This window comes from Phaenicophaeus curvirostris, chromosome 29 (assembly GCF_032191515.1).
Source record: "Phaenicophaeus curvirostris isolate KB17595 chromosome 29, BPBGC_Pcur_1.0, whole genome shotgun sequence".
NCBI lineage: Eukaryota > Metazoa > Chordata > Aves > Cuculiformes > Cuculidae > Phaenicophaeus > Phaenicophaeus curvirostris.
Window position 1 is genome coordinate 772,513 of NC_091420.1, and position 22,417 is coordinate 794,929.

Genomic DNA, 22,417 nt, shown 5'->3' on the forward strand with positions numbered 1-22,417 from the left:
TCCCCATTCTTAGTGTGTGCAGGGGGGCTGGAGAGGGGGTGTGTGTCTCTCTGTGCCTCAGTTTCCCAGCTCTGTGTATGTATGTGAGGGTCTCTGTGCCTCAGTTTCCCCACTCTGTGTGGTTTTGGGGTGCGACACGGGGGTGTCGGGGTGCAGGATCAGTTTGGGGGGGTCGGAGCGGGGTGTGATGCTGCGTTTGGGTATCGGGGTGTGGGGGAGTCGGGGTGCAGGAGCTGTGGGGGTGTCCGAGCAGGGTGCGGTGCTATGTTTGGGTATTGGGGTGCGGGGGTGTATGATCGGTTTGGGGGGTGCCAGGGGTGTCAGAGCAGGGTGTGTCGCTGTGTTTGGGTATCGGGGTGCGGGGGTGTTGGGGTGCGGGGGTGTCGGAGCGGGGTGTGTCGCTGTGTTTGGGTATCGGGGTGCGGGGGTGTCGGGGTGCGGGGGTGTCTGTGCTGTCAGGGTGAGTCACTCAGGGTGTGTCCCCATGTTTGGGTATCGGGGTGCGCCCCGGTCACTGTGAGGGCAGGAAGGGGGACCCCCGGTGTGTTCCCCCCACCCCATAGCAACCCCCAAGTGTCCCATTGCAGCAGCCCCTCCGTGTCCTGGCAGGGAGGGGAGGTATTTGGGGTCCCAAGGGGATGTTTGGGGGTCCCGTAGTTTGAGGGTCCCTCAGTTTGGGGTCCCCCAAGCCAGCAGTGGCCCAGGCGGCCAAGAAGGCCACCTGCATCCTGGCTCGGATCAGCCCTGGGGGGGCCAGCGGGAGCAGGGACGGGATCGTCCCCTGCACCCAGCGCTGGTGAGGCCAAACCTCGAATCCTGGTTTGGTTTTGGGCTCTTCACTCCAAGAAAGACCTTGAGGTCCTGGAGCGCGTCCGGAGAAGGGAACGGAGCTTGGAAGGGGCTGGAGAACAGGGGTTGGGGGAGCAGTGAGGGACCTGGGGATGTTCAGCCTGGAGAAGAGGAGGCTGAGAGGAGACCTCATCGCTCTCCAGAACCACCTAAAAGGAGGTTGCAGAGAGGTGGGTGTTGGTCTCTTCTCCCAAGCGAGAGGTGATGGAACAACAGGGAACGGCCTCAAGCTGCACCAGGGGAAGTTTAGATTGGACATCAGGAAAAATGTCTTCACAGAAAAGGTTCTCAAGCCCTGGAACGGCTGCCAGGGAGGTGGTTGAGGCCCCATTCCTGGAGGGGATTAAAAGGGAGGCAGATGAGGTGCTTGGAGAGATGATTTAGTGGCAGAGAGGTATGGTTGGGCTCTTATGATGTCAGAGATCTTTTCTAACCTGGTGATTCTATGACTCTACAAATGGTTCTGAACTATCGGAGATCCAGACCAGATACACGGGACACATAAAGGGAGACCCTGGCCCAGGTTGCTCCATCCCTGGAGGGTTCAAGGCCAGGTTGGATGGAACTTGGAGCCCCTGATGCAGTGGGAGGTGTCCCTGCCCATGGCAGGGGTGGGACTGGGTGGGCTTTGAGGTCCCTTCCCACCCAAACCATTTCAGAATTCCATGAAATACCTGCTGGTGGGATTCAGATTCACCCCAACTCCCACTACGGCCACAGTGGGAGCAGGGAAGCGTTCGGACCTCTCCACTCCCCAAGCCAAAGGGGATCAAACTCCCCCACCCCGACAGCTGAGGGAAAGCTGCTTCCTCGAGCAATTCAAACTGGAAGACACCTGCGCGCAGGGAACACCTCTTCCTCTGGAATTCCAGCAGGGAGGTGGGAATCCCTCAGCTCCAACCGGATTCTTCCCTTGCTGTGGGAGCAGCTCCTCCGCCCCTCAGCAGGTTCCCAGTTCAGGCGTTAACTCTTCTGGAAGCAGAAATGCCAACTTTGTCCCTTTATGACCTTTAAGTCACGCCAGTTTTCCACATCTCCGAGCCAACAGCGATTAGTCCTCCTAACCCTTTAGTCAGGATCCAATCCAAACCTCAGCCAGCAAATGGGAACAAGATGGGAGATACCCCACTCGCGACTCCAATATTGAGAAATCCAGAGTAGCCTACTCGGATTTCCCTCCCTGTTGCATTCTCCTACCTGTCCTACAGGTTCCCAGCATGGAATGGGACCCTAGGAAACCCCTACATGCAGAGAATGTGATGTTACAGCAACGAGAGAGCCTGTTTTTATTCCTGGCCTGGCTAAAAAAGAAGCATTTTGTTTCCAACGTTTATATCCATCGGATTCTGTCAGTTAAAAAGAGAAAAAGCTACCCCCAAGGGCTGCCCGGCCACCTCCTCTCTCGCAACAAAGGAACAGAACACTAAAAGGAAGCTTATTTATATGTATTTTATCCAAAATTTATTGACAGTGGGATGGGTGGGGCTACAGGGACAGCCTGGAAGTCACCTCCAGGGCTCTGGGATCGGGCCCTGCGGCGCAGCTCCTGCTCTGTAGTCCCATCCATCCCCTGCACCCGCCGCTTTAGTGCTGCTTCCGTCGGAAGGAGCAGCCTGAGGAAGAGAAAAAGAAACACGGAGAGCAGTCAGAAACACTGAAGCCTCTGTAAAACCCTTTGGGACAAGGATTTCCTAGTCCCGGAAGTTCAAATTCAACCGGTTTTGCCTTAAAAAGAAAGCGCCACCCCAGTTCTGAGCGCGCCCAGTGGGTTTTAGAACCTTTCAGAGCCACGAGCCACATTTCCAACAGCTCCCTCGGGATCCAAATGGCTCCCCCGAGGCAGGGGGGGGCCTCAAAAGCCGCTCCCCCAGCCCCAAAACCCAAAAGCTGCTCCCCCGAGGCAGAGGGAACTCCAAAAGCTGCTCCCCCGAGACACAGGGAACCCCAAAATCCGCTCCCCCAGCCCTGCTACCCACCTTCTGTCAGCCTGGCCTTGCCCCCCGTGGGCTGGCACAGCACGGTCGAGCAGCCCACGCACAACACGACCGTCTGAGCGTGGCTGAACACCGTCGTGATCTTGTAGCAACCTGAGGGCAAAGGGAAGAACGATCAAGGGGGCAGCTAGGACACCGGGAGCCCGGGGCTGACCCCCGCCCCCCCCAGCCCCCTCGCTGTCCTACCAGGGCATTTGACGTCCATGAAATAGGAGTTGGGGCTCTGCACGAGCCGCTTCTTCTTGTGCTTCCTCTTCTCCTCCTCAGGGGAAGGGTGCAGCAGGTCCTTGGCCAGCTGCGGGGACAGCCCTGGTTAGTGTCCGGGCGCTGGTGAGCGGGCAGGGCCCCCCTGGAACACGCAGCCACGGGAGGCGCCCAGCTCCCGGTCCCGTGCCCAAGCCCTGAGCCCCAGCAGGTCTCCGGGGGCCCCTGAGCCCCCGGGGGGCGCCCGGTCCCGGTTGGTGCCCAGCCCTCAGACCTCCTGAGCGACCTGCCCTGCACCCCAGGCCCCAGCTGGCACCCGGTCCCCGCTAATGCCCAGCCCCGCTAAGCGCCCAACCCTCCGAGCGCGGCCCCTAGAGCCCCGGTTAGAGCCCAGCCCCCGGGGAGCCCCCGGCACCAGCCCCTCGGTCCCTCCCAGAGCCCGGTCCCCAGGCCCCAGTTAATCCCCAGCCCCGGGAGAACGTCGAGGTTTCAGCCCCGGTGAGCGCCCAGCCCTGCGGCCCCGGATCCCAGAGCCCCGCTGGCTCCGGTTCGTGCCCGTCCCACCCCCATCCCCGGCCCCGTTCCCGGCCCGTCCCCGCCCGCCGCCATTTTGCGGCCCCCGCCGCGGAGATGGCGCCGATCGCAGCGCCCCCCGCGGCCCCCGCCGCGCCGCCCCCCGCCCCCTCCCAGCCCCCCGCGTTCCCCCGGGGCCGAGCGGGGCCGCGGGGCCCCCGGCGGGCGCGGGGAGGGCGGCGGGGCCGGCGCGGCCCGGGCGGGCGCTCACAGGCATGGTCGGCGTGGAGGCAGCGCCACCGAAAAGGGGCCAGGCCGGAAGCGGGCGCCGCTACATCCGGTTGCGGGGCTTCCCCGCACGGGCGGAAGTGAGGCGAGTGGGGCGCCTGGCGCCGCCATGTTGGGAAGGTCGGGCGTGTCCGCCACCACCTTTGGCGGGCGGACCAGCGATGACGTCGTGTCGCCATTTTGGGAAGGTCTCGTGTCTGCAGCAGACGTGACCGCCCCGCCGCCATATCGGGAGGTAAACGCGACAGTAACGTCTCGTCGCCATCTTTGGAAGGTCGGCAGTCCGGTGCCGCCATGTTGGGTAGGTCGCCCGTCCGCCTCCGGTGGGGAGGGGGGGGACGGACACGGGGCTGAGTCCCCGCCCCGGTGGCGGCGGCGGGCGGGGGCCATGGCCAAGGCGTACGACCACCTCTTCAAGCTGCTGCTGATCGGGGACAGCGGCGTGGGCAAGACCTGCCTGGTGATCCGCTTCGCCGAGGACAGCTTCTCCAGCACGTACATCTCCACCATCGGTGCGCGGCTCCCCCGGGACCCCCCCGGGACCCCCCCTCTGGGACCCCTCACTCCCTGGATCCCCCCACCCCCTGGATCCCCCCGCCCGGGACCCCTCTCTGGGACCCCCCCCCGGGACCCCCCCAAGGACCCCTCACTCCCCGGATCCACCCCCGGGACCCCTCAATCCCGGGATCCCCCCAAGGACCCCTCACTCCCTGGATCCCCCCCCGCCCCGGGACCCCTCAATCCTGGGACCCCCCCTCTGGGACCCCCCCCGGGCCCCCCCAAGGACTCCTCACTCCCTGGATCCCCCCGGGACCCCCCCTTCTGGGACCCCCCCTCTAGGACCCTCCCCGGACCCCCCCAAGGACCCCTCACTCCCTGGATCCACCCCCGGGACCCCTCAACCCCGGGACCCCCCCTCTAGGACCCCCCCCGGACCCCCCCAAGGACCCCTCACTCCCTGGATCCCCCCCCGGGACCCCTCAATCCCGAGACCCCTCCCTGGATTCCCCCCCGGGACCCTCCTCTAGCTCCCACTCCCTGGACCCCCCAAGACCCTTCACTCCCGGGACCCCTTCCCCAGGACCCCCCCAGCTCACACCCTGGGACCCCCCTATGGGACACCCTCCCCCCCGGACCTTCCCCAGGACCCCTCACTCCCGGGATCAGCCCCCGGGACCCCCCTCCAGGACGACCACCCCTAGAATCCCCGCCGGGACCCCCTCCTCGGGACCCCTCCAAGACTCCCCCCAGACCCTTCCACCCCAGGACTCACCAGAATCCCCCCCCAGAACCCCCCTTCTGGGATCCCCCCTCCTGGGACCCCCCTCTAGGACTCTCCAGGATGCCCCCCCCTCGGGACCCCCCCCCAGGGCCAGCCCCGGACCCCTCCCCGGACCCCTCCCCGGACCCCTGCACCCCCAGGACTCACCAGAATCCCCCTGGGACCCCTCCCGGACCCCTCCTCCAGCCCCTCCCTGGGCTCACCGGAACGCCCTCCGGGACCCCCCCTTCTTGGCACTCCCACTGTGGGACCCTCCTGTGGGACCAGGAGCCCCCAAACCCCTCTAGGACTCACAGGGACCTCTCTTGGGTCCCCCCGTGTCTCACTGGGACCCCCCCCAGCCCCCTAGGACTCACAGAATCCCCTCTTGGTTCCCCCATCCCAGGTCTCACTGGGACTCCCCAAGCCCCCCTAGGACTCTTGGGGACCTCTCTTGGGTCCCCCCGTGTCTCACTGGGACCCGTGAACCTGCTGAGGACTCTTGGGGACCTCTCTTGGGTCCCCCCGTGTCTCACTGGGACCCCCTGAACCTGCTGAGGACTCTCGGGGACCTGTCTTGGGTCCCCCCGTGTCTCACTGGGACCCCCTGAACCTGCTGAGGACTCTTGGGGACCTCTCTTGGGTCCCCCCGTGTCTCACTGGGACCCCCTGAACCTTCCTAGGACTCTTGGGGACCTCTCTTGGGTCCCCCCGTGTCTCACTGGGACCCCCTGAACCTGCTGAGGACTCTTGGGGACCTCTCTTGGGTCCCCCCGTGTCTCACTGGGACCGCCTGAACCTTCCTAGGACTCTTGGGGACCTCTCTTGGGTCTCCCCGTGTCTCACTGGGACCCCCTGAACCTTCCTAGGACTCTTGGAGACCTCTCTTGGGTCTCCCCGTGTCTCACTGGGACCCCCTGAACCTTCCTAGGACTCTTGGGGACCTCTCTTGGGTCTCCCCGTGTCTCACTGGGACCCCCTGAACCTGCCTAGGACTCTTGGGGACCCGTCTTGGGTCCCCCCAGAGCTCACCAGGAGCCCCCATACCCCTCTAGGACTCACAGGGACCTCTCTCCCCTCTCAAGTCCTCACAGGGACCCCCCCAAACTCCATTCCCGGCTTGCCCAATAGTCACTGGGGAACCCAAGCTTGGGACTGGGAGCACTGGGAAGCAGAGCTGGTCCCGGCGTTGCCTCCTGCCGCGGCATCACCGACTCCCGTCTCTCTCTTCTTCCACCCTAGGGATCGACTTCAAGATCCGGACGGTGGACATCGATGGGAAGAAGATCAAGCTGCAGGTCTGGTAAGTGAGGCTGGGGGGGGGCACCCCGGGGACACCCCTTCCCCAGGTCCCCGGTGAGCCCCCCCCGTCCCCTTCATGTGCCGCAGGGACACAGCGGGACAAGAGCGCTTCAAAACCATCACCACGGCGTATTATCGGGGAGCCATGGTACGGAGGGGGGGGGCAGCACCCCAAAAAGGGGGTTGGGGGGGCAGAAGGCAGCTACCTAGAGACGAGGGGACCCCCCCGTGTCCCCCTGACGGCGCTGTCCCCGCAGGGCATCGTCCTGGTGTACGACATCACTGACGAGAAATCCTTCGAGAACATCCAGAACTGGATGAAAAGCATCAAGGAGGTGGGAGGGGGACGTGGGGTGGGGGACAGGGACATGGGGGGACATCAGGGACATGGGGAGATGGCAGGGACACGGTGGGGGGAATGAGGACATGAGGGGAGACATGGGAGGGGGACATCAGGGACATGAGGGACACGGGAGGGGGACACAGGGACATGGAGGGACACCAGGGACATGGGGAACAGGGACATGAGGGGGGAACAGGGACGTGGGGGGACATCAGGGGCATGGGGATAGCGGGGACCTGGGGGAGAATAGGGACACTGAGGGGGGACAGGGACATGGGGAGAAGGCAGGGACGCGGTGGGGAATAAGGACATGAGGGGAGACGTGGGAGGGGGACATCAGGAGGGTGACAGAGGGACACGGAGTGACACCAGGGACACGGGGAACAGGGACATGAGGGGGGAACAGAGACACAGGGGGACATCAGGGACATCAGGGGCATGGGGATAGCGGGGGCCTGGGGGAGAATAGGGACATTGGGGGGGGACAGGTACATGAGGGGAGACATGGGAGGGGGACGTCAGGGACATGAGGGACACGGGAGGTGACAGAGGGACGCGGAGGGACACCAGAGACATGGGGAACAGGGACATGAGGGGGGAACAGAGACACGGGGACATCAGGGACATCAGGGGCATGGGGATAGCGGGGACCTGGGGGAGAATAGGGACATTGTGGGGGGACAGGGACATGGGGGGGAATAGGGACATGAGGGGAGACATGGGAGGGGGATGTCAGGGACATGAGGGACACGGGAGGGGGACACAGGGTCATGGAGTGACACCAGGGACATGGGGAACAGGGACATGAGGGGGGAACGGGGACACAGGGTGACATCAGGGACATCAGGGGCATGGGGATAGGGGGGACATGGGGGAGAATAGGGACATTGTGGGGGGACAGGGACATGGGGAGAAGGCAGGGACACAGGGGGGAATAGGGACATGAGGGGAGACGTGGGAGGGGGACACAGGGACATGAGGGACACGGGAGGGGGACACAGGGACACGGAGGGACACCAGGGACATGGGGAACAGGGACACAGGGGGACATCAGGGACATCAGGGGCATGGGGATAGCGGGGACCTGGGGGAGAATAGGGACACTGAGGGGGGACAGGGACATGGGGAGAAGGCAGGGACGCGGTGGGGAATAAGGACATGAGGGGAGACGTGGGAGGGGGACATCAGGAGGGTGACAGAGGGACACGGAGTGACACCAGGGACACGGGGAACAGGGACATAAGGGGGGAACTGGGACACAGGGGGACATCAGGGGCATCAGGGACATCAGGGGCATGGGGATAGCGGGGACCTGGGGGAGAATAGGGACATTGTGGGGGGACAGGGACATGGGGGGGAATAGGGACATGAGGGGAGACGTGGGAGGGGGACACGGGGACATGAGGGACACGGGAGGGGGACACAGGGACACGGAGGGACACCAGGGACATGGGGAACAGGGACATGAGGGGGGAACGGGGACACAGGGTGACATCAGGGACATCAGGGGCATGGGGATAGGGGGGACATGGGGGAGAATAGGGACATTGTGGGGGGACAGGGACATGGGGAGAAGGCGGGGACACAAGGGGGAATAGGGACATGAGGGGAGACGTGGGAGGGGGACACAGGGACATGAGGGACGTGGGAGGGGGACACAGGGACATGAGGGACACAGGAGGGGGACACAGGGACACGGAGGGACACCAGGGACATGGGGAACAGGGACACAGGGGGACATCAGGGACATCAGGGGCATGGGGATAGCGGGGACCTGGGGGAGAATAGGGACACTGAGGGGGGACAGGGACATGGGGAGAAGGCAGGGACGCGGTGGGGAATAAGGACATGAGGGGAGACGTGGGAGGGGGACATCAGGAGGGTGACAGAGGGACACGAAGTGACACCAGGGACATGGGGAACAGGGACATGAGGGGGGAACTGGGACACAGGGGGACATCAGGGGCATCAGGGACATCAGGGGCATGGGGATAGCGGGGACCTGGGGGAGAATAGGGACATTGTGGGGGGACAGGGACATGGGGGGGAATAGGGACAAGAGGGGAGACATGGGAGGGGGATGTCAGGGACATGAGGGACACGGGAGGGGGACACAGGGACATGGAGTGACACCAGGGACATGGGGAACAGGGACATGAGGGGGGAACAGGGACACAGGGGGACATCAGGGACATGGGGATAGCGGGGACATGGGGGAGAATAGGGACATTGTGGGGGGACAGGGACATGGGGAGAAGGCAGGGACACAGGGGGGAATAGGGACATGAGGGGAGACGTGGGAGGGGGACACAGGGACATGAGGGACACGGGAGGGGGACACAGGGACACGGAGGGACACCAGGGACATGGGGAACAGGGACATGGGGGGACATCAGGGACATGGGGATAGCGGGGACCTGGGGGAGAATAGGGACATGGGGGGGGACAGGGACACCGGGGCGGTGGGGACACGTCCTCTCCCGCCCGCAGAACGCGTACGCCGGCGTCGAGAGACTCCTCCTCGGCAACAAGTGCGACATGGAGGCCAAGCGCAAGGTGCAGCGGGAGGAGGCCGAGAAGGTAGAGGGGGCACCATGGGGCTGGGGGGGCGACACTGTGGGGCTGGGGGGGGCACCGTGGGGCTGGGGGGGACACTGTGGGGCTGGGGGGGGACACCATGGGGCTGGGACCTCCCCCCAGGTCCAAGCTGGGGGGGTTCCTCTTGTGCCTCAGCTGGCGAAGGAGCACGGGATCCGCTTCTTCGAGACCAGCGCCAAGTCCAGCGTCAACGTGGAGGAGGTGCGAGGGGGTCCCAGACTCGATTGGGGGGGGGGGGGGGGGGGCGTGACGGGGTTCTTCATCCCTCGGGGTGGGGGCCCTGATTCCTGGGGGTCCCTGCTGACCACCCCCCTCTCGGCAGGCCTTCTGCACGCTGGCGCGGGACATCCTGCAGAAATACTCACGGAAAGCGGTGAGTGGGGCGTGGGGCGGCTGGTGTGGGACCCCCCAACCCCGCTCCAGCCCCCCCTGACCCCCTCCCCTCCCTCTTCCAGGCCCCTGGCAGCAGCCGGCCCCTGCTGGAGCCCGGACCCCCCAGGAAAGCCGGGGGTAAATGCTCCTTGGGGTAGGGGTCCCGGCCCCCCCCTCCGCCGCCGCTTTCCCCCCGTTGGACCCCGGGGCAGCGCAGGCGCCTCTCCCGGGGTTGGGGGGGACACGGGGGGGGGGTCGCGGTGGGAGCAGGACGGGAGGGGGTGAGGGCTGCCCCCCTCCCTGCCCAGACCTCGTGCCATAAAGCCCAGCTTGTGCCTTGCCCCGTGTCCCGTGTCTGTGTTGGGGGATGGGGAGGGGACACTGCGTGGGGACACCCCACTTGGAGCAAAGCCGTGCCCGGTCAGACCTTGATCCCAGTCCCTGATCCCAATCCTTGATCCCAGTCTCCAATCCTAGTCCCAGTCCTTGATCCCAGTCCCCAGTCCTAGTCCTAGTCCTTGATCCTGGTCCCCAATCCTAGTCCTAGTCCTCGATCCCACTCCCAGTCCTAGTCCTTGATCCCAGTCCTGATCCCAATCCCAGTCCTAGTCCTTGATCCCAGTCACCTTCTGCCATCCTGGTCCCTTTCCCCAATCCTGATCCCCTTTCCCAATCCTAGTCCCCATTCTTGTGCTTGATCCCCAGTCCTGATCCCAGTCCCCAATCCTAATCCCAGTCCTTGATCCCAGTCCCTAGTCCTAGTCCTAGTCCTTGATCACAGTCCCCAATCCTAGTCCTAGTCCTTGATCCCGGTCCCCGATCCTGGTCCCTAGTCCTAGTCCTTGATCCCAGTCCCCAATCCTAATCCCAGTCCTGATCCTGGTACCTAATCCTAGTCCTTGTTCCCGGTCCCCGATCCTGGTCCTTAATCCTAATCCTAGTCCTTGATCCCGGTCCCCTTCCCCTGTTGTGATCCTGGTCCGTGATCCCACTCCCTTCCTTCATCCTGGTCCCTGACCCTGTTCCTTGTTCCTGTCCTTGATCCTGGTTCTGGTCTGTGATTCCAGTCCCCATCCCTGCTCTCTGTCCCTATTCCCGATCCCAGCCCTGCTTCCAGTCCCCGATCAACTTGATCCTGGTCCCACCCCTCACCCCAGTCTCAATCCATGATCCCAGTCCCTGATTGGGGTCCCTATTCCCACCCTTGATCCCGGTCTGGGTTCATTATCCTGCTCCCCACTCCCAGTTCTCCCAGCAAGCCGTGGCCCTTCATCCCAGTGCAGTTTCCTCACTGGAAACCGCGGCCCCTTCCCTCTAACCCACGGCCTTTTGCCCCAGAGAACCCAATGGAGTAGAAGCCACGCCCCCTCACGGATAAGCCACGCCCCTCACTATAAACCACGCCCACATGACAGGAGGACACGCCCCCTCGCTGCTAAGCCACGCCCCCAGCACAGCTCTGTTGGTACACGGAGGCCACGCCCACACAAAACAAACCACGCCCCTTGACTCAAAGGCCACGCCCATAGGAAGAAACGAGCCCTTGAAGCCCCGCCCACTCGGGTCTGGCCACGCCCACAACCGCTATTCCACACCCCGCGTTCCCCTCAGGCCACGCCCCCTCTGATAGTTCCCCCCCCCCCCCCCCCCCGGGCGCTCCCGGCGTGCCCCGCGGTCCAAGATGGCGGCGCGGTGTGGGTGTCGGTGCCGGTAGCTGCGCGGTGCGATGCGGGCCCCGCGCCCCGGCGGGGCCGTGCTGGGGGCTCTGCTGGGGGGCCTGCTCGGGGCTCTGCTCTGCGGGCTGAGGTCAGCGGGGAGGGGGGGGGATTGGGAGCGGGAGAGCGGGATTGGGGGAGCGGGGTTGGGGGTTGGGGAGAAGGAGAGAGGGATTGGGGAGAAGGAGAGAGGGATTGGGGAGAAAGGGATTGGGAGAGGGATTGGGGAGAAGGAGGGTGGGATTGGGGAGAAGGAGAGAGGGATTGGGGAGAAGGAGAGGGATTGGGGAGAAAGAGGGATTGGGGAGGAGGAGAGAGGGATTGGGGAGAAGGGAGAGAGGGATTGGGGAGAAAGGGATTGGGGAGAAGGAGAGAGGGATTGGGGAGAAGGAGAGTGGGACTGGGGGAGTGGGGTTGGGGACTGGAGGAATGGGGTTGGGGATCGGGGAGAAGGAGAGAGGGATCGGGGAGAAGGAGAGAGGGATCGGGGAGAAGGAGAGAGGGATCGGGGAGAAGGGAGAGAGGGATTGGGGAGAAGGAGAGTGGGATTGGGGAGAAAGAGAGAGGGATTGGGGAGAAAGGGATTGGGGAGAAAGAGAGAGGGATTGGGGAGAAAGGGATTGGGGAGAAGGAGAGAGGGATTGGGGAGGAGAGAGGGATTGGGGAGAAGGAGAGAGGGATTGGGGAGAAGGAGAGGGATTGGGGAGAAGGAGAGGGATTGGGGAGAAAGAGGGATTGGGGAGGAGGAGAGAGGGATTGGGGAGAAAGAGGGATTGGGGAGGAGGAGAGAGGGATTGGGGAGAAGGGAGAGGGATTGGGGAGAAAGGGATTGGGGAGAAGGAGAGAGGGATTGGGGAGAAGGAGAGTGGGACTGGGGGAGTGGGGTTGGGGATTGGAGGAATGGGGTTGGGGATCGGGGAGAAGGAGAGAGGGATCGGGGAGAAGGGAGAGAGGGATTGGGGAGAAGGAGAGAGGGATTGGGGAGAAGGAGAGTGGGATTGGGGAGAAAGAGAGAGGGATTGGGGAGAAAGGGATTGGGGAGAAGGAGAGTGGGATTGGGGGAACAGGGTTGGGGGTTGGGGAGAAGGAGAGGGATTGGGGAGAAGGGAGAGGGGGATTGGGGAGAAGGAGAGGGGGATTGGGGAGAAGGAGAGTGGGATTGGGGGAACGGGGTTGGGGAGAAGGAGAGGGATTGGGGAGAAGGAGAGAGGGATTGGGGGGAACGGGGTTGGGAATTGGGGAGGAGGATGGCCTTGGGGAGAAGGAGGATGGCCTTGGGGAGAAGGGAGAGTGGGATTGGGGAGCAGAGCAGGATTGGGGAGGCAGAGTGGGATTAGGGTGAGCGGGATTGGGGGGCAGAATAGGATTAGGGGTAGAGCGGGATTGGGAGGCAGAGCACGATTGGAGGGGCTGGGGGTCCCACACCCGCCCAGCCGGGCCCAGCCCTCACGCTGTCTCCGCTCTCCCTGCAGCCCCGCGGCGGCAGCGATGGCCGCGAGCGACGAGCGGCGCTCAGGTGGGTGCGGGGCCGCTCAGGTGGGTGGGGGGCCAGGTTCTGAGCCAGCCCCGTGCTCACCGGCCCCGTGCTCTCCCTCCGCAGCGAGCCCAGTGGTGGCCACGCCGTGCTGGCGAGTGGAGGACTTCGTGGTGGCCCAGGAGTGCACCCGCTGTTCCAGCTTCCAGGCGGTGAGTCCAGTGGCTGCGGGGTCGCCTGGGGCACCCCAGGGCGCTTTCTGACAGAACCCCTCTCGCTTGCAGAAGACGATCGCGCAGTGCAGCCCCACGGGCTTCATCGAGAAGATCAGCTGCGCCACTTCCAAGAAGGATGAATTCAAGAGGTGGGTGCGGGAGAGCTGAGGAGCAGCACCTCGGCTCGGAGGGTGGGGAGGCCATGGCCAGGTTCTCCATCCCTGGAGGGGTCCAAAGGCAGGTTGGATGGGGCTTGGAGCCTCTGATCCCATGGGAGGTGTCCCTGCCCGTGGCAGGGGTGGACTGGATGAGCTTTGAGGTCCTTTCGCACCCAACCCATTCCGTGGCTGGAAGGAGCAGGGCGGCCATCGGCCCCGGAGGGGTCTCAGCTGGGGGATTTGGGGCCGTTGCTCTTCCCTCTGTTTCCTGACTCGCCCCTGGGCGCAGCTGTCGCTCGGCAGTGATGGAAGCGCACGTTTTCTGGAGGTTCGTGAGGCACCATGATGTGCGTCGCCGCCGTCTTCGCAGTGCTGGTCGTTTGTCGCCAGCGCGTGCTGGACAGGAAAGCCCTGGAGAAGGTCCGCAAGCAAATTGAGTCCATTTAGGAGCTTGGCTACATCGGAGCGGAGGACTCCGGTGAGTCTTGGACCCTTGGGCAGGCGCTGCCCTGCTCCGTGAGCACAGACACAGCCGGGAGCCGCCCTGGATGCCATCGGGGGTGTTCTGTGGGACTGTTTGGGGGTGCCCTGCCCGTGCAGGGTCGCCCAGGGAGCATGGTGTGTAATAAATCCGGATCATTGTCACCGGAATGACGCTGGCGTTTGTCCCTGAGAGGATGGGAGTGACACAGGGCTGTGGCGCCAGCTCTGCTCCCCAGTTGGAGCCAGGGGGGGTTCCTGTCCCCCGCTGTGGGCTCGATGTGGACCCTCTGACACGAGGTGGGGGTGCACACCACGAACGGCTTTATTCACTGGAGCACAGAGCTACCGTGGCCGGTGAGGGGTACCCACGGGGGGCCCCAAAAAGAGCCGCCCTTCACTCCCTGTGACATCTTGTCCCTGTTTCCACGTCCCCTGGCGAGGCCTGGACAGAGGAGTTGGCTCCCACTTGAGGGGGGGCTCCCATTCCCAGCTCCCCGATCGCCTCTGTCTTCTCTGCAGCGTGAATCCCAGCTCTTCCACCTGCAGCCACTCACCTGGTCCCAGACCACCTTGTAGACGGTGGCAAGAGGGGGAGCCAGGTGGCCACCCAAGGAGCAAGGTGGCCACCTAGAAGTGAGGTGGCCACCCAGGCCACAGATGTCATTGGGGTTCACTGGCAGCTGCAGCAGCTCCTCTGTTTCGCTCCCCTGTGGGCGCAGGGATGCTGAAGGGGGGGGAGTTAGGGACCCCCTCAGGCCCTGATCTTGATCCCTGGTTCCCAACCCCTTCCTTGATCCCAGTCTCTGATTCCATCCTTTATTCTGGATCTGGACTGTGATCCCAGTCCCCAATCCTGATTCCAGTCCGTGATCCCAGTCCTGGTCCTTGATCCTCGTCCTGATCCTGTCCCTATCCTTGATTCATTCCCAGTTCTTGATCCTGGTCCTTGATCCCAGCCCGGTTTCGACTCCATCCTTTATCCTGGTCCATGATCCTAGTCCAACCATTCCATCTCCCTGAGCACCATGTCCACCTGTCTTTTAAACCCCTCAAGGGTTGCTGACTCCACCACCTCCCTGGGCAGCTCTGCCAGTGCCCAATGAACCTTTCTGTGAAATATTTCTTTCTGATGTCCAGCCTAACTCTCCCTCGTGGAGCTTGAGGCCATTCCCTCTCGTCCTGTCCCCTGGCCCTTGGGAGAAGAGCCCAGCTCCCTCCTCTCCACAACCTCCTCTCAGGGAGTTGCAGAGAGCAATGAGGTCTCCCCTCAGCCTCCTCTTCTCCAGGCTAAACCCCCCCAGCTCTCTCAGCCGCTCCTCTTCTTCTCCAGCCCCTCCCCAGCTTCCTGGGCCTTTATTTTAGTCCATGATCCCAGTTCGTAATCCAGTCCCTTCTGACCTTGTCTTTATCAACGACCTGGATGAAGGCATCGAGTGCACCCTGAGCAAGTTTGCGGGGTGACACTGAGCTGGGTGGAAGCTGGATCTGCTGGAGGGTCGGGAGGCTCCAAAGGGATCTGAACAGGCTGGATCCATGGGCTGAGACCAACGGCAGGAGGGTTAATGAGGCCAAATGGTGGGTCCTGCACTTGGGGCACAACAACCCTGAGCAGCTCCAGACTAGGAGAAGTCTGGCTGGAAAGTGCCTGGAGGAGAAGGACCTGGGGGGGTTGGTTGAACAGGAGCCAGCAGGGGCCCAGGGGGCCAAGAAGGCCAAGGGCATCTTGGCTTGGATCAGACCCGGCGTGGCCAGCAGGGCCAGGGAGGTTCTTCTCCCTCTGGCCTCGGCCCTGGGGAGACCGCTCCTCGAATCCTGGGGTCAGTCCTGGGCCCCTCCCCACAAGAAGGATGTTGAGGCTCTGGAGCGAGTGCAGAGAAGAGCAACGAAGCTGGGGAGGGGGCTGGAGAAGAAGAGGAGCGGCTGAGAGAGCTGGGGGGGTTTAGGCTGGAGAAGAGGAGGCTGAGGGGAGACCTCATTGCTCTCTGCAACTCCCTGAGAGGAGGTTGTGGAGAGGAGGGAGCTGGGCTCTTCTCCCAAGGGCCAGGGGACAGGACGAGAGGGAATGGCCTCAAGCTCCACGAGGGGAGGGTCAGGATGGACATCAGGAAAAAAATTATCATGGAAACGGTCACTGGGCAGTGTCCGAGGCTGCCCAGGGAGGGGGTTGAGTCCCCTTCCCTGGAGGGGTTTAAGGGCCGGGTGGACGAGGTGCTGAGGGACATGGGTTAGTGATTGATGGGAATGGTTGGACGCGATGATCCAGTGGGTCCTTTCCAACCTGGTGATTCTATGATTCTATGATCCTGCTCCGTGATTTCAGTCCCCACCCTTCATCCCGGTATTGCTCCGTGATCCAGTCCCTGGTCCTTGATCCTGGCTCCTATTCATGGTTCCCATCCCTGTCCTTGACCCTGATCCTAGTTCTGGTCTATGATCCTGGTCCCTGTCCCCATCCTGGACCCATTCCTGATCCACTGATCCCAGTCCACGATCCTGGTTCCTAATCCTGGTCCCCATCCCAGTCCTTCATCCCGGTATCGGTCCCTGATCCCGGTTCCCATCCTTTATCCCGGTCCCCTTCCTCGATCCCGGTGTCACCGGGCAGAACCGGGGCCGGGGTGGGCCGTTTCTCTGCACCCGCCGGCGGCTCCAGCCCCATCCCGGGAACGAGGAACCGGGACGGGACACGGGGCTGCTGGGTCCCCATTGGCCGCCGCGCCCGTCACTCGGTCCCGTGTCCCCCCTCCCCCCCCCCGGCCCATTGGCTGCGGGAGCGCGGAGCGACGTGAGTGCGGGCACCGGGACCCCGATCCAGCCCTGGTCGTTGACCCCGGTCCCCTTCCCTGATCCCGGTCTCGGTCCGTGATCCCGGTTCTCGCCGGTGCCACCGGGACCGGGATCGGTCCTTGATCCCCGGTCCCCGTCCCCGATTCCCCATCCCAGTCCTTGATCCCGATCTCAGTCCCCGGTTCTGACTCCCGCTCCCCGATCCCGCTCCTTGATCCCAATCCCGGTTCTCCTCCTCCGGTCCCGTTCCCCTCCCTCCCCCCCCTCCCCGTTTTCCCGGTTCCCCACTTCCGGTCCCCCCCTAGTTCCCCCCCCCGCCGGTTCCCCCCCATTCCCTGGTTCCCCAGTTCCGGCTCCCCCTCGGTCCCCCCCCGGTTCCCGTCCCCCCCGCCGCCCTCACTCCCCGCCAGGGCCGAGGCCGCCCGGGATGGCGGAGCTGGCCTGGAGCCCCGTGGCGGCGCCGCGGCCCCCGCCGGGGCTGGGGGCCAAGCTGGGGGCGCTGGTGCTGCTGCTGCTGCTGCCGCTCGGCTGCGGGCTCGGGCCGCTCTGCTGCTTCACCCCGGGACCCGGCGCCGGTACCGCGGGCGGGGGGGGCAGGGGGAGTCTGGGGGGTCCTAGGGAGTCTGGGGGTCCAGGGGAGTCTGGGGGGTCAGGGGTCTGGGGGGAGTTGGGGGTCTGGGGTGTTCAGGGGTCCCGGGGAGTCTGGGGGCCCCAGGGGGTCCCAGGGCTCTGGGGGTCTAGGGACTCTGGGGGGAGTCAGGGGGAGTCTGAGGGGAGGGGAGGGTCTAGGGGGTCCAGGGGAGTCTGGGGGCTCAGGGGTCTGGGGGTGGAGTTGGGGGTCTGGGGTGTTCAGGGGTCCCGGGGAGTCTGGGGGCCCCAGGGGGTCCCAGGGCTCTGGAGGTTTTGGGGGTCGAGGGACTCTGGGGGGGGGGTCAGGGGGAGTCTGGGGGGTCCTAGGGAGTCTGGGGGTCCAGGGGAGTCTGGGGTGTCAGAGGTCTGGGGGGAGATGGGGGCCTGGGGTGTTCAGGGGTCCTGGGGAGTCTGGGGGGTCAGGAGTCTGGGGGTCTCAGGGCTCTGGAGGTTTTGGGGGTCTAGGGACTCTGGGGGAGTCTGAGGGGAGGTGAGGGTCTAGGGGGTCCTGGGGAGTCTGGGGGGAGTTGGGGGTCTGGGGGGTTCTGGGGGTCCAGGGGGTCCCAAGGAGTCTGTGGAGTCTTACAGTTCTGCGGGCAAGGGGGAGTGCAGGGAGTCTGGGGGGGGGGGGGGGTTGGGGGTCTGGGGGTCCCAGGGAGTCTGGTGGTTCAGGGTTTTGGGGGGATTTTGGGGACCAGGAAATTTGGGGGGTTGGGGTTTTAGGGGTCCAGGGAGTGGGGGAGATCCAAGGAGTCTGGGGGAGTTTGGGAGTCCAGGGAGTCTGGGGGTTCAGGGGGTCCCAGGAGTCTGGGGTTCAGGGCTTGGTGGGAGAAGTTTGGGGGTCACAGGGGTCTGGGGATCCTACGGTCCAGGGTGGCCCAAGGAGTCTGGGGGTTCAGGGGTCTGGAAAGGGGGTTAAGTGTCTGGGGGATCCTGGGGGTCCAGGGAGTCTGGGGGTTCAGGGTCTGGGGTGTTTGGGGGGGTCTGAGGGGTCTGGAGGATCCTGGGGGACGGGAAGGGCTCCCAAGGCTCTGGGGGGCCAGGGGTTCCTCACGGTGTCCTGGGGAGTCTGGGAGGGTCTGGGGGTCCCAAGTTCCCAAGGATTTGGGGGGGTGGGGTCTCAGGGATTTGGGGGGTCTGGGCTGTCCCCAGGGGGGGTGTCTCGGTGGGGCTGTGACCCCCGTGTCCCCCCCCAGACGCGCACAGCGCGGTGCTGAGCCTGGTGAGCTGCTTCGCCGGCGGCGTCTTCCTGGGCACCTGCCTGCTGGACCTCCTGCCCGACTACCTGCGCAGCATCAGCGCCGCCCTCGAGGGGCTCCGCGTGACGGTGAGAGCAGCCACCAGCCGCCCCGGGGACACGGAATGACTGGGGGGGTGGGATGGGATGGGATGGAGATGGAGATGGAGATGGAGATGGAGATGGAGATGACAGGGTGGAGATGACGGGTAAGGGAAGGAGGTGGGATAGAGATGGAGGTGGAGATGATGGGATGGAGATGACGGGGTGGAGATGGAGGTGGAGATGACGGGGTGGAGATGACGGGTAAGGGAAGGAGGTGGGATGGAGATGATGGGATGGAGATGATGGGTGGAGATGATGGGTAAGGGAAGGAGATGGAGGTGGAGATGGAGGTGGAGACGATGGGATGGAGGTGGAGATGGGATGGAGGTGGAGGTGGAGATGGGATGGAGGTGGAGATGGGATGGAGGTGGAGATGGGATGGAGGTGGGAGGGGATGGGATGGAGGTGGGGGGATGGGATGGAGGTGGGGATGGGGATGGAGGTGGGGATGGGGATGGGGATGATGGAGATGGGGATGGAGATGGGAGGGGATGGGATGGAGGTGGGGAGATGGTGATGGAGGTGGAGATGGGGATGGGGATGGGGATGGAGGTGGGGATGGGGATGGAGGTGGGGATGGAGGTGGGGATGGAGGTGGGGATGGAGGTGGGGATGGGGATGGAGATGATGGAGATGGAGATGATGGAGATGGGGATGGGGATGGAGATGGGGATGGAGATGGAGATGGAGATGGAGATGGAGATGAGGTGGGGATAATGGAGAGGGGAAGGGATGGGATGGGTATGGCAATGGAGATGAGATGGTGGGGATGGGATGCGGTGGTGGGGACAGGATGGTAGGCAAAGGATGAGATGGGATGGGATGGAGATGGGATGACATGGGACGGTGGGGAATGGGAGAGCAGGGAAGGGCAGTGGGGAGGGCACAGGACGGGATGGGATGGGAGGGAGGAGGTGAATGGATGGGGTGGTAGTGAAGGGGACAGCAGGGAGGGGGACAGCAGGGAGAGCAGGAAGGGGTGGTGGGGATAGGGCTGCGGGCAACGGGACAGTGGAGAAGAGGACAGTTGGGACAAGATGGTGGGGTTGGGACAAAAGGGAGGGGGTGAGAAGATGGGGTGGTGGGGAAGGTTCAAGAAGGAGGGGGCTGCGGGGACAGGGACAGCAGGGATAGGAGAGCGGTGATGGGATGATGGGGATCGGGACAGCGGGGATGGGACAGCAGAGAGGGATCTGGCAGGGCCAGGTTGGTGACATCGGAGCAGCAGGAGGGGCCAGTGGGAATGGGGACGTTGGGGATGGGATAAGGGGGATGGTGGGGATGAGATAAGGGGGATGGTGGGGATGGGATAAGGGGGATGGTGGGAATGGGATGGTGGGGATGAGACAACAGAGAGGGATCTGGCAGGGCCAGGTTGGTGACATCGGAGCAGCAGGAGGGGACAGTGGGAATGGGGACATGGGGAATGAAACAGTGGGGATGGGGACGTTGGGGATGGGATAAGGGGGATGGTGGGGATGGGATGAGGGGGTTGTTGGGGATGGGATAATGGGGATGGTGGGGATGGGATGGTGGGGATGAGACAGCAGAGAGGGATGTGTCAGGGCCAGGCTGGTGACATGGAGCAGCAGGAAGGGATGGTGGGGCCCGTCCAGCCGGGAGGCCCTGGTGTCCCTCGTGTCCCGCCGTGACTCATGGAAAGATCCTCCCTCCGTCTTCCCGGCAGCCGCCGCCTCTGCCTTCCTCCCCCGGCTCAGGCAGGCGCTGACCCCCCCCCGCTCCCCCCAGCAGCTCCAGTTCCCCTTGGCCGAGTTCATCCTGGCCATGGGCTTCTTCCTGGTGCTGGTGCTGGAGCAGATCGCGCTGGCGCAGCGGGAGCCTCCACCGGCAGCTGAAGAATCGCGCTCCCTCCTTCCCAACGGCTCCATCCAAACGCCGCCGGCGTCGCCATCGCCAAATCCCGGGGCGCGCGGTGCCGTCCGGGCCGCGCTGCTGGTGCTGGCGCTGGCGTTGCATTCCGTGCTGGAGGGGCTGGCGCTGGGGCTGCAGGAGGCGGACGGCGCCGTGCTGCGCGTCTGCTTGGCGCTGCTGCTCCATAAATGCGCCGTGGCCTTCAGCCTGGCGCTCAAGCTGCTGCGCGCCCGCCTGCGCCCGCGAGCCGTCGCCGCCTGCCTCGCTCTCTTCGCCATGATGTCCCCGCTGGGCGTCGGGCTGGGGACGGCGGTGGCGGCCGGCGCGGGGCCGCGGCAGCGTCTGTGCCGAGGGGTTTTGGAAGGGTTGGCCTCCGGAACCTTCCTTTACATCACCTTCTTGGAGATTTTGCCCCAGGAGTTGGGGGTTCCTCAGCATCGCGTGCCCAAAGTCATCCTGCTCCTCGCCGGCTTCGCCCTTGTCACCGCCATCCTCTTCATCAAGATGTGAGGAACCCAAAGCCCCGTCACCTCCATCCTCTTCATCAAGATGTGAGGAACCCAAACCCCCATCACCTCCATCCTCTTCGTCAAGATGTGAGGAACCCAAAGCCCCGTCACCTCCATCCTCTTCATCAAGATGTGAGGAACCCAAAGCCCTGTCACCTCCATCCTCTTCATCAAGATGTGAGGAACTCAAAGCCCTGTCACCGCCATCCTCTTCATCAAGATGTGAGGGATCCAAACCCCCATCACCATCATCTTCATCAAGATGTGAGGGATCCAAACCCCTGTCACCTCCATCCTCTTCATCAAGATGTGAGGAACCCAAAGCCCTGTGACCACCATCCTCTTCATCAAGATGTGAGGAACCCAAACCCCCGTCACCTCCATCCTCTTCATCAAGATATGAGGAACTCAAAGCCCTGTGACCACCATCCTCTTCATCAAGATGTGAGGGATCCAAACCCCGTCGCCACCATCCTCTTCAGCAAGACGTGAAGAACCCACCCCACCCCAGTGCAGGATCCCTGGGGAACGGGGGGTCCCCTCTGCCCCCCATCCTCTGTACCAAGTGCCAGAGCTCTGTGAGCCGCCCCGTACCCCCTTCCACACACTCCAGGATTGGGGGTGTCCATCCACCCACAGGGAGCTGCCCCTGTGCCTCAGTTTCCCCCTCTGCAGAGGGGCAGCGGTGCTGGACCTGGGGAAGGGGGGGTTCCCCTCTGCACCCCCTCCTCTGTACAAAGTGCCAGAGCTCTATGAGCCGCCCCCATTCCTCATACACCCCAAGGTATGTGGGGGGTCCTCCTGCAGCCCCCCCCACCCCGTGCCTCAGTTTCCCTATCTGCCCAGGGAGAATGGTGCTGTCCCCCCTCTGCAAGACCCTAAGATGGGGGGAGGACAACACACACACCGTGACCCCCCCCCAAGCTCTCAAGTGCCTTTACAGCAAGGGGTGCCCTGAGGATGCAGCCCCTGCCCCCCCCAAAACAGGGGGAGGCGTTGGATCAAGCAAATAAAGGACTGGACCTGACAGTGCTGCCTCTGCTGAGGGGGAACACGGGATTGGGGGGGGGCAATGCTGAGGGGGGGCCCCTCCCAGACCAATATGGGCTGGGGTGTCCAGGTTGTCCCCCCCTTTTTTTTTGCAGGAGGGTGGGGTCTGCTCTGTTCCCAGTCGTGCCCCCCTCTCCTTGCTGTGCCCCCTCCCCATTTCTGTGCCCCCCCCATCACTGCTTCCCCCCATCTCTGTGCCCCTTCCCCACTTCTTTGCCCCCCCTTGCTGACCCCCATCCCTGTGTCTCTCCCTCATTCCCTGTGACCCCCCCCCTTTCCCATCCCTGTACCCTCCCTTTCTGTGCTCCCCATCCTTGTGACACCCCTTCTGTGTCCCCCATCCCTGTACCCCCCTTAATCCCTGTCCCCCCCATCCTTATGCCCCCTTTTTCGATGCCTCCATCCTTGTGCCCCCCCATCCCTGTACCCCCCTTAATCCTTGTCCCCCCCATCCCTAT

General features: G+C 64.0%; 4 protein-coding genes across 7 annotated transcripts; 3 read left to right on the forward strand and 1 right to left on the reverse strand.

The window, feature by feature from the left end:
* Window positions 1–2,279: 2,279 nt before the first annotated feature.
* RPS27 (ribosomal protein S27) lies at window positions 2,280–3,928 on the reverse strand. Its single transcript, XM_069878412.1, has 4 exons — window positions 3,832–3,928; window positions 3,030–3,138; window positions 2,826–2,936; window positions 2,280–2,462 (listed from the first exon to the last, which is right to left on the reverse strand). The coding sequence occupies exons 1-4, from the start codon at window positions 3,835–3,837 to the stop codon at window positions 2,434–2,436; spliced, it is 255 nt and encodes an 84-aa protein (XP_069734513.1). The 5' UTR covers window positions 3,838–3,928; the 3' UTR covers window positions 2,280–2,433.
* A 230-nt stretch (window positions 3,929–4,158) lies between these two features.
* On the forward strand, window positions 4,159–10,063 carry RAB13 (RAB13, member RAS oncogene family). Of its 2 annotated transcripts, XM_069878410.1 has the most exons (8): window positions 4,160–4,360; window positions 6,352–6,412; window positions 6,499–6,559; window positions 6,669–6,746; window positions 9,245–9,334; window positions 9,488–9,553; window positions 9,675–9,725; window positions 9,808–10,063. In XM_069878410.1, exons 1-8 carry the CDS (start codon window positions 4,237–4,239, stop codon window positions 9,880–9,882), a joined length of 606 nt encoding a protein of 201 aa, XP_069734511.1. In that variant the 5' UTR covers window positions 4,160–4,236; the 3' UTR covers window positions 9,883–10,063. The 2 variants fall into 2 exon arrangements, with proteins under 2 accessions (XP_069734512.1, XP_069734511.1); XM_069878411.1 differs by lacking the exon at window positions 9,488–9,553 and having other exon boundaries at window positions 4,159–4,360.
* A 1,314-nt stretch (window positions 10,064–11,377) lies between these two features.
* JTB (jumping translocation breakpoint) lies at window positions 11,378–13,931 on the forward strand. The gene is given in 6 exon segments (XM_069878460.1): window positions 11,378–11,530; window positions 12,912–12,955; window positions 13,040–13,125; window positions 13,198–13,277; window positions 13,576–13,621; window positions 13,623–13,931. Coding segments are annotated over 6 exon segments (447 nt in total). The 5' UTR covers window positions 11,378–11,450; the 3' UTR covers window positions 13,734–13,931.
* A 2,984-nt stretch (window positions 13,932–16,915) lies between these two features.
* On the forward strand, window positions 16,916–21,938 carry SLC39A1 (solute carrier family 39 member 1). Of its 3 annotated transcripts, none has more exons than XM_069878563.1 (4): window positions 16,916–17,131; window positions 18,383–18,513; window positions 20,278–20,925; window positions 21,012–21,938. In XM_069878563.1, the coding sequence occupies exons 1-3, from the start codon at window positions 16,984–16,986 to the stop codon at window positions 20,908–20,910; spliced, it is 912 nt and encodes a 303-aa protein (XP_069734664.1). In that variant the 5' UTR covers window positions 16,916–16,983; the 3' UTR covers window positions 20,911–20,925; window positions 21,012–21,938. The 3 variants fall into 3 exon arrangements, with proteins under 3 accessions (XP_069734664.1, XP_069734665.1, XP_069734666.1); XM_069878564.1 differs by having other exon boundaries at window positions 16,917–17,131; window positions 21,234–21,938; XM_069878565.1 differs by having other exon boundaries at window positions 16,922–17,131; window positions 20,281–21,938.
* Window positions 21,939–22,417: the final 479 nt, after the last annotated feature.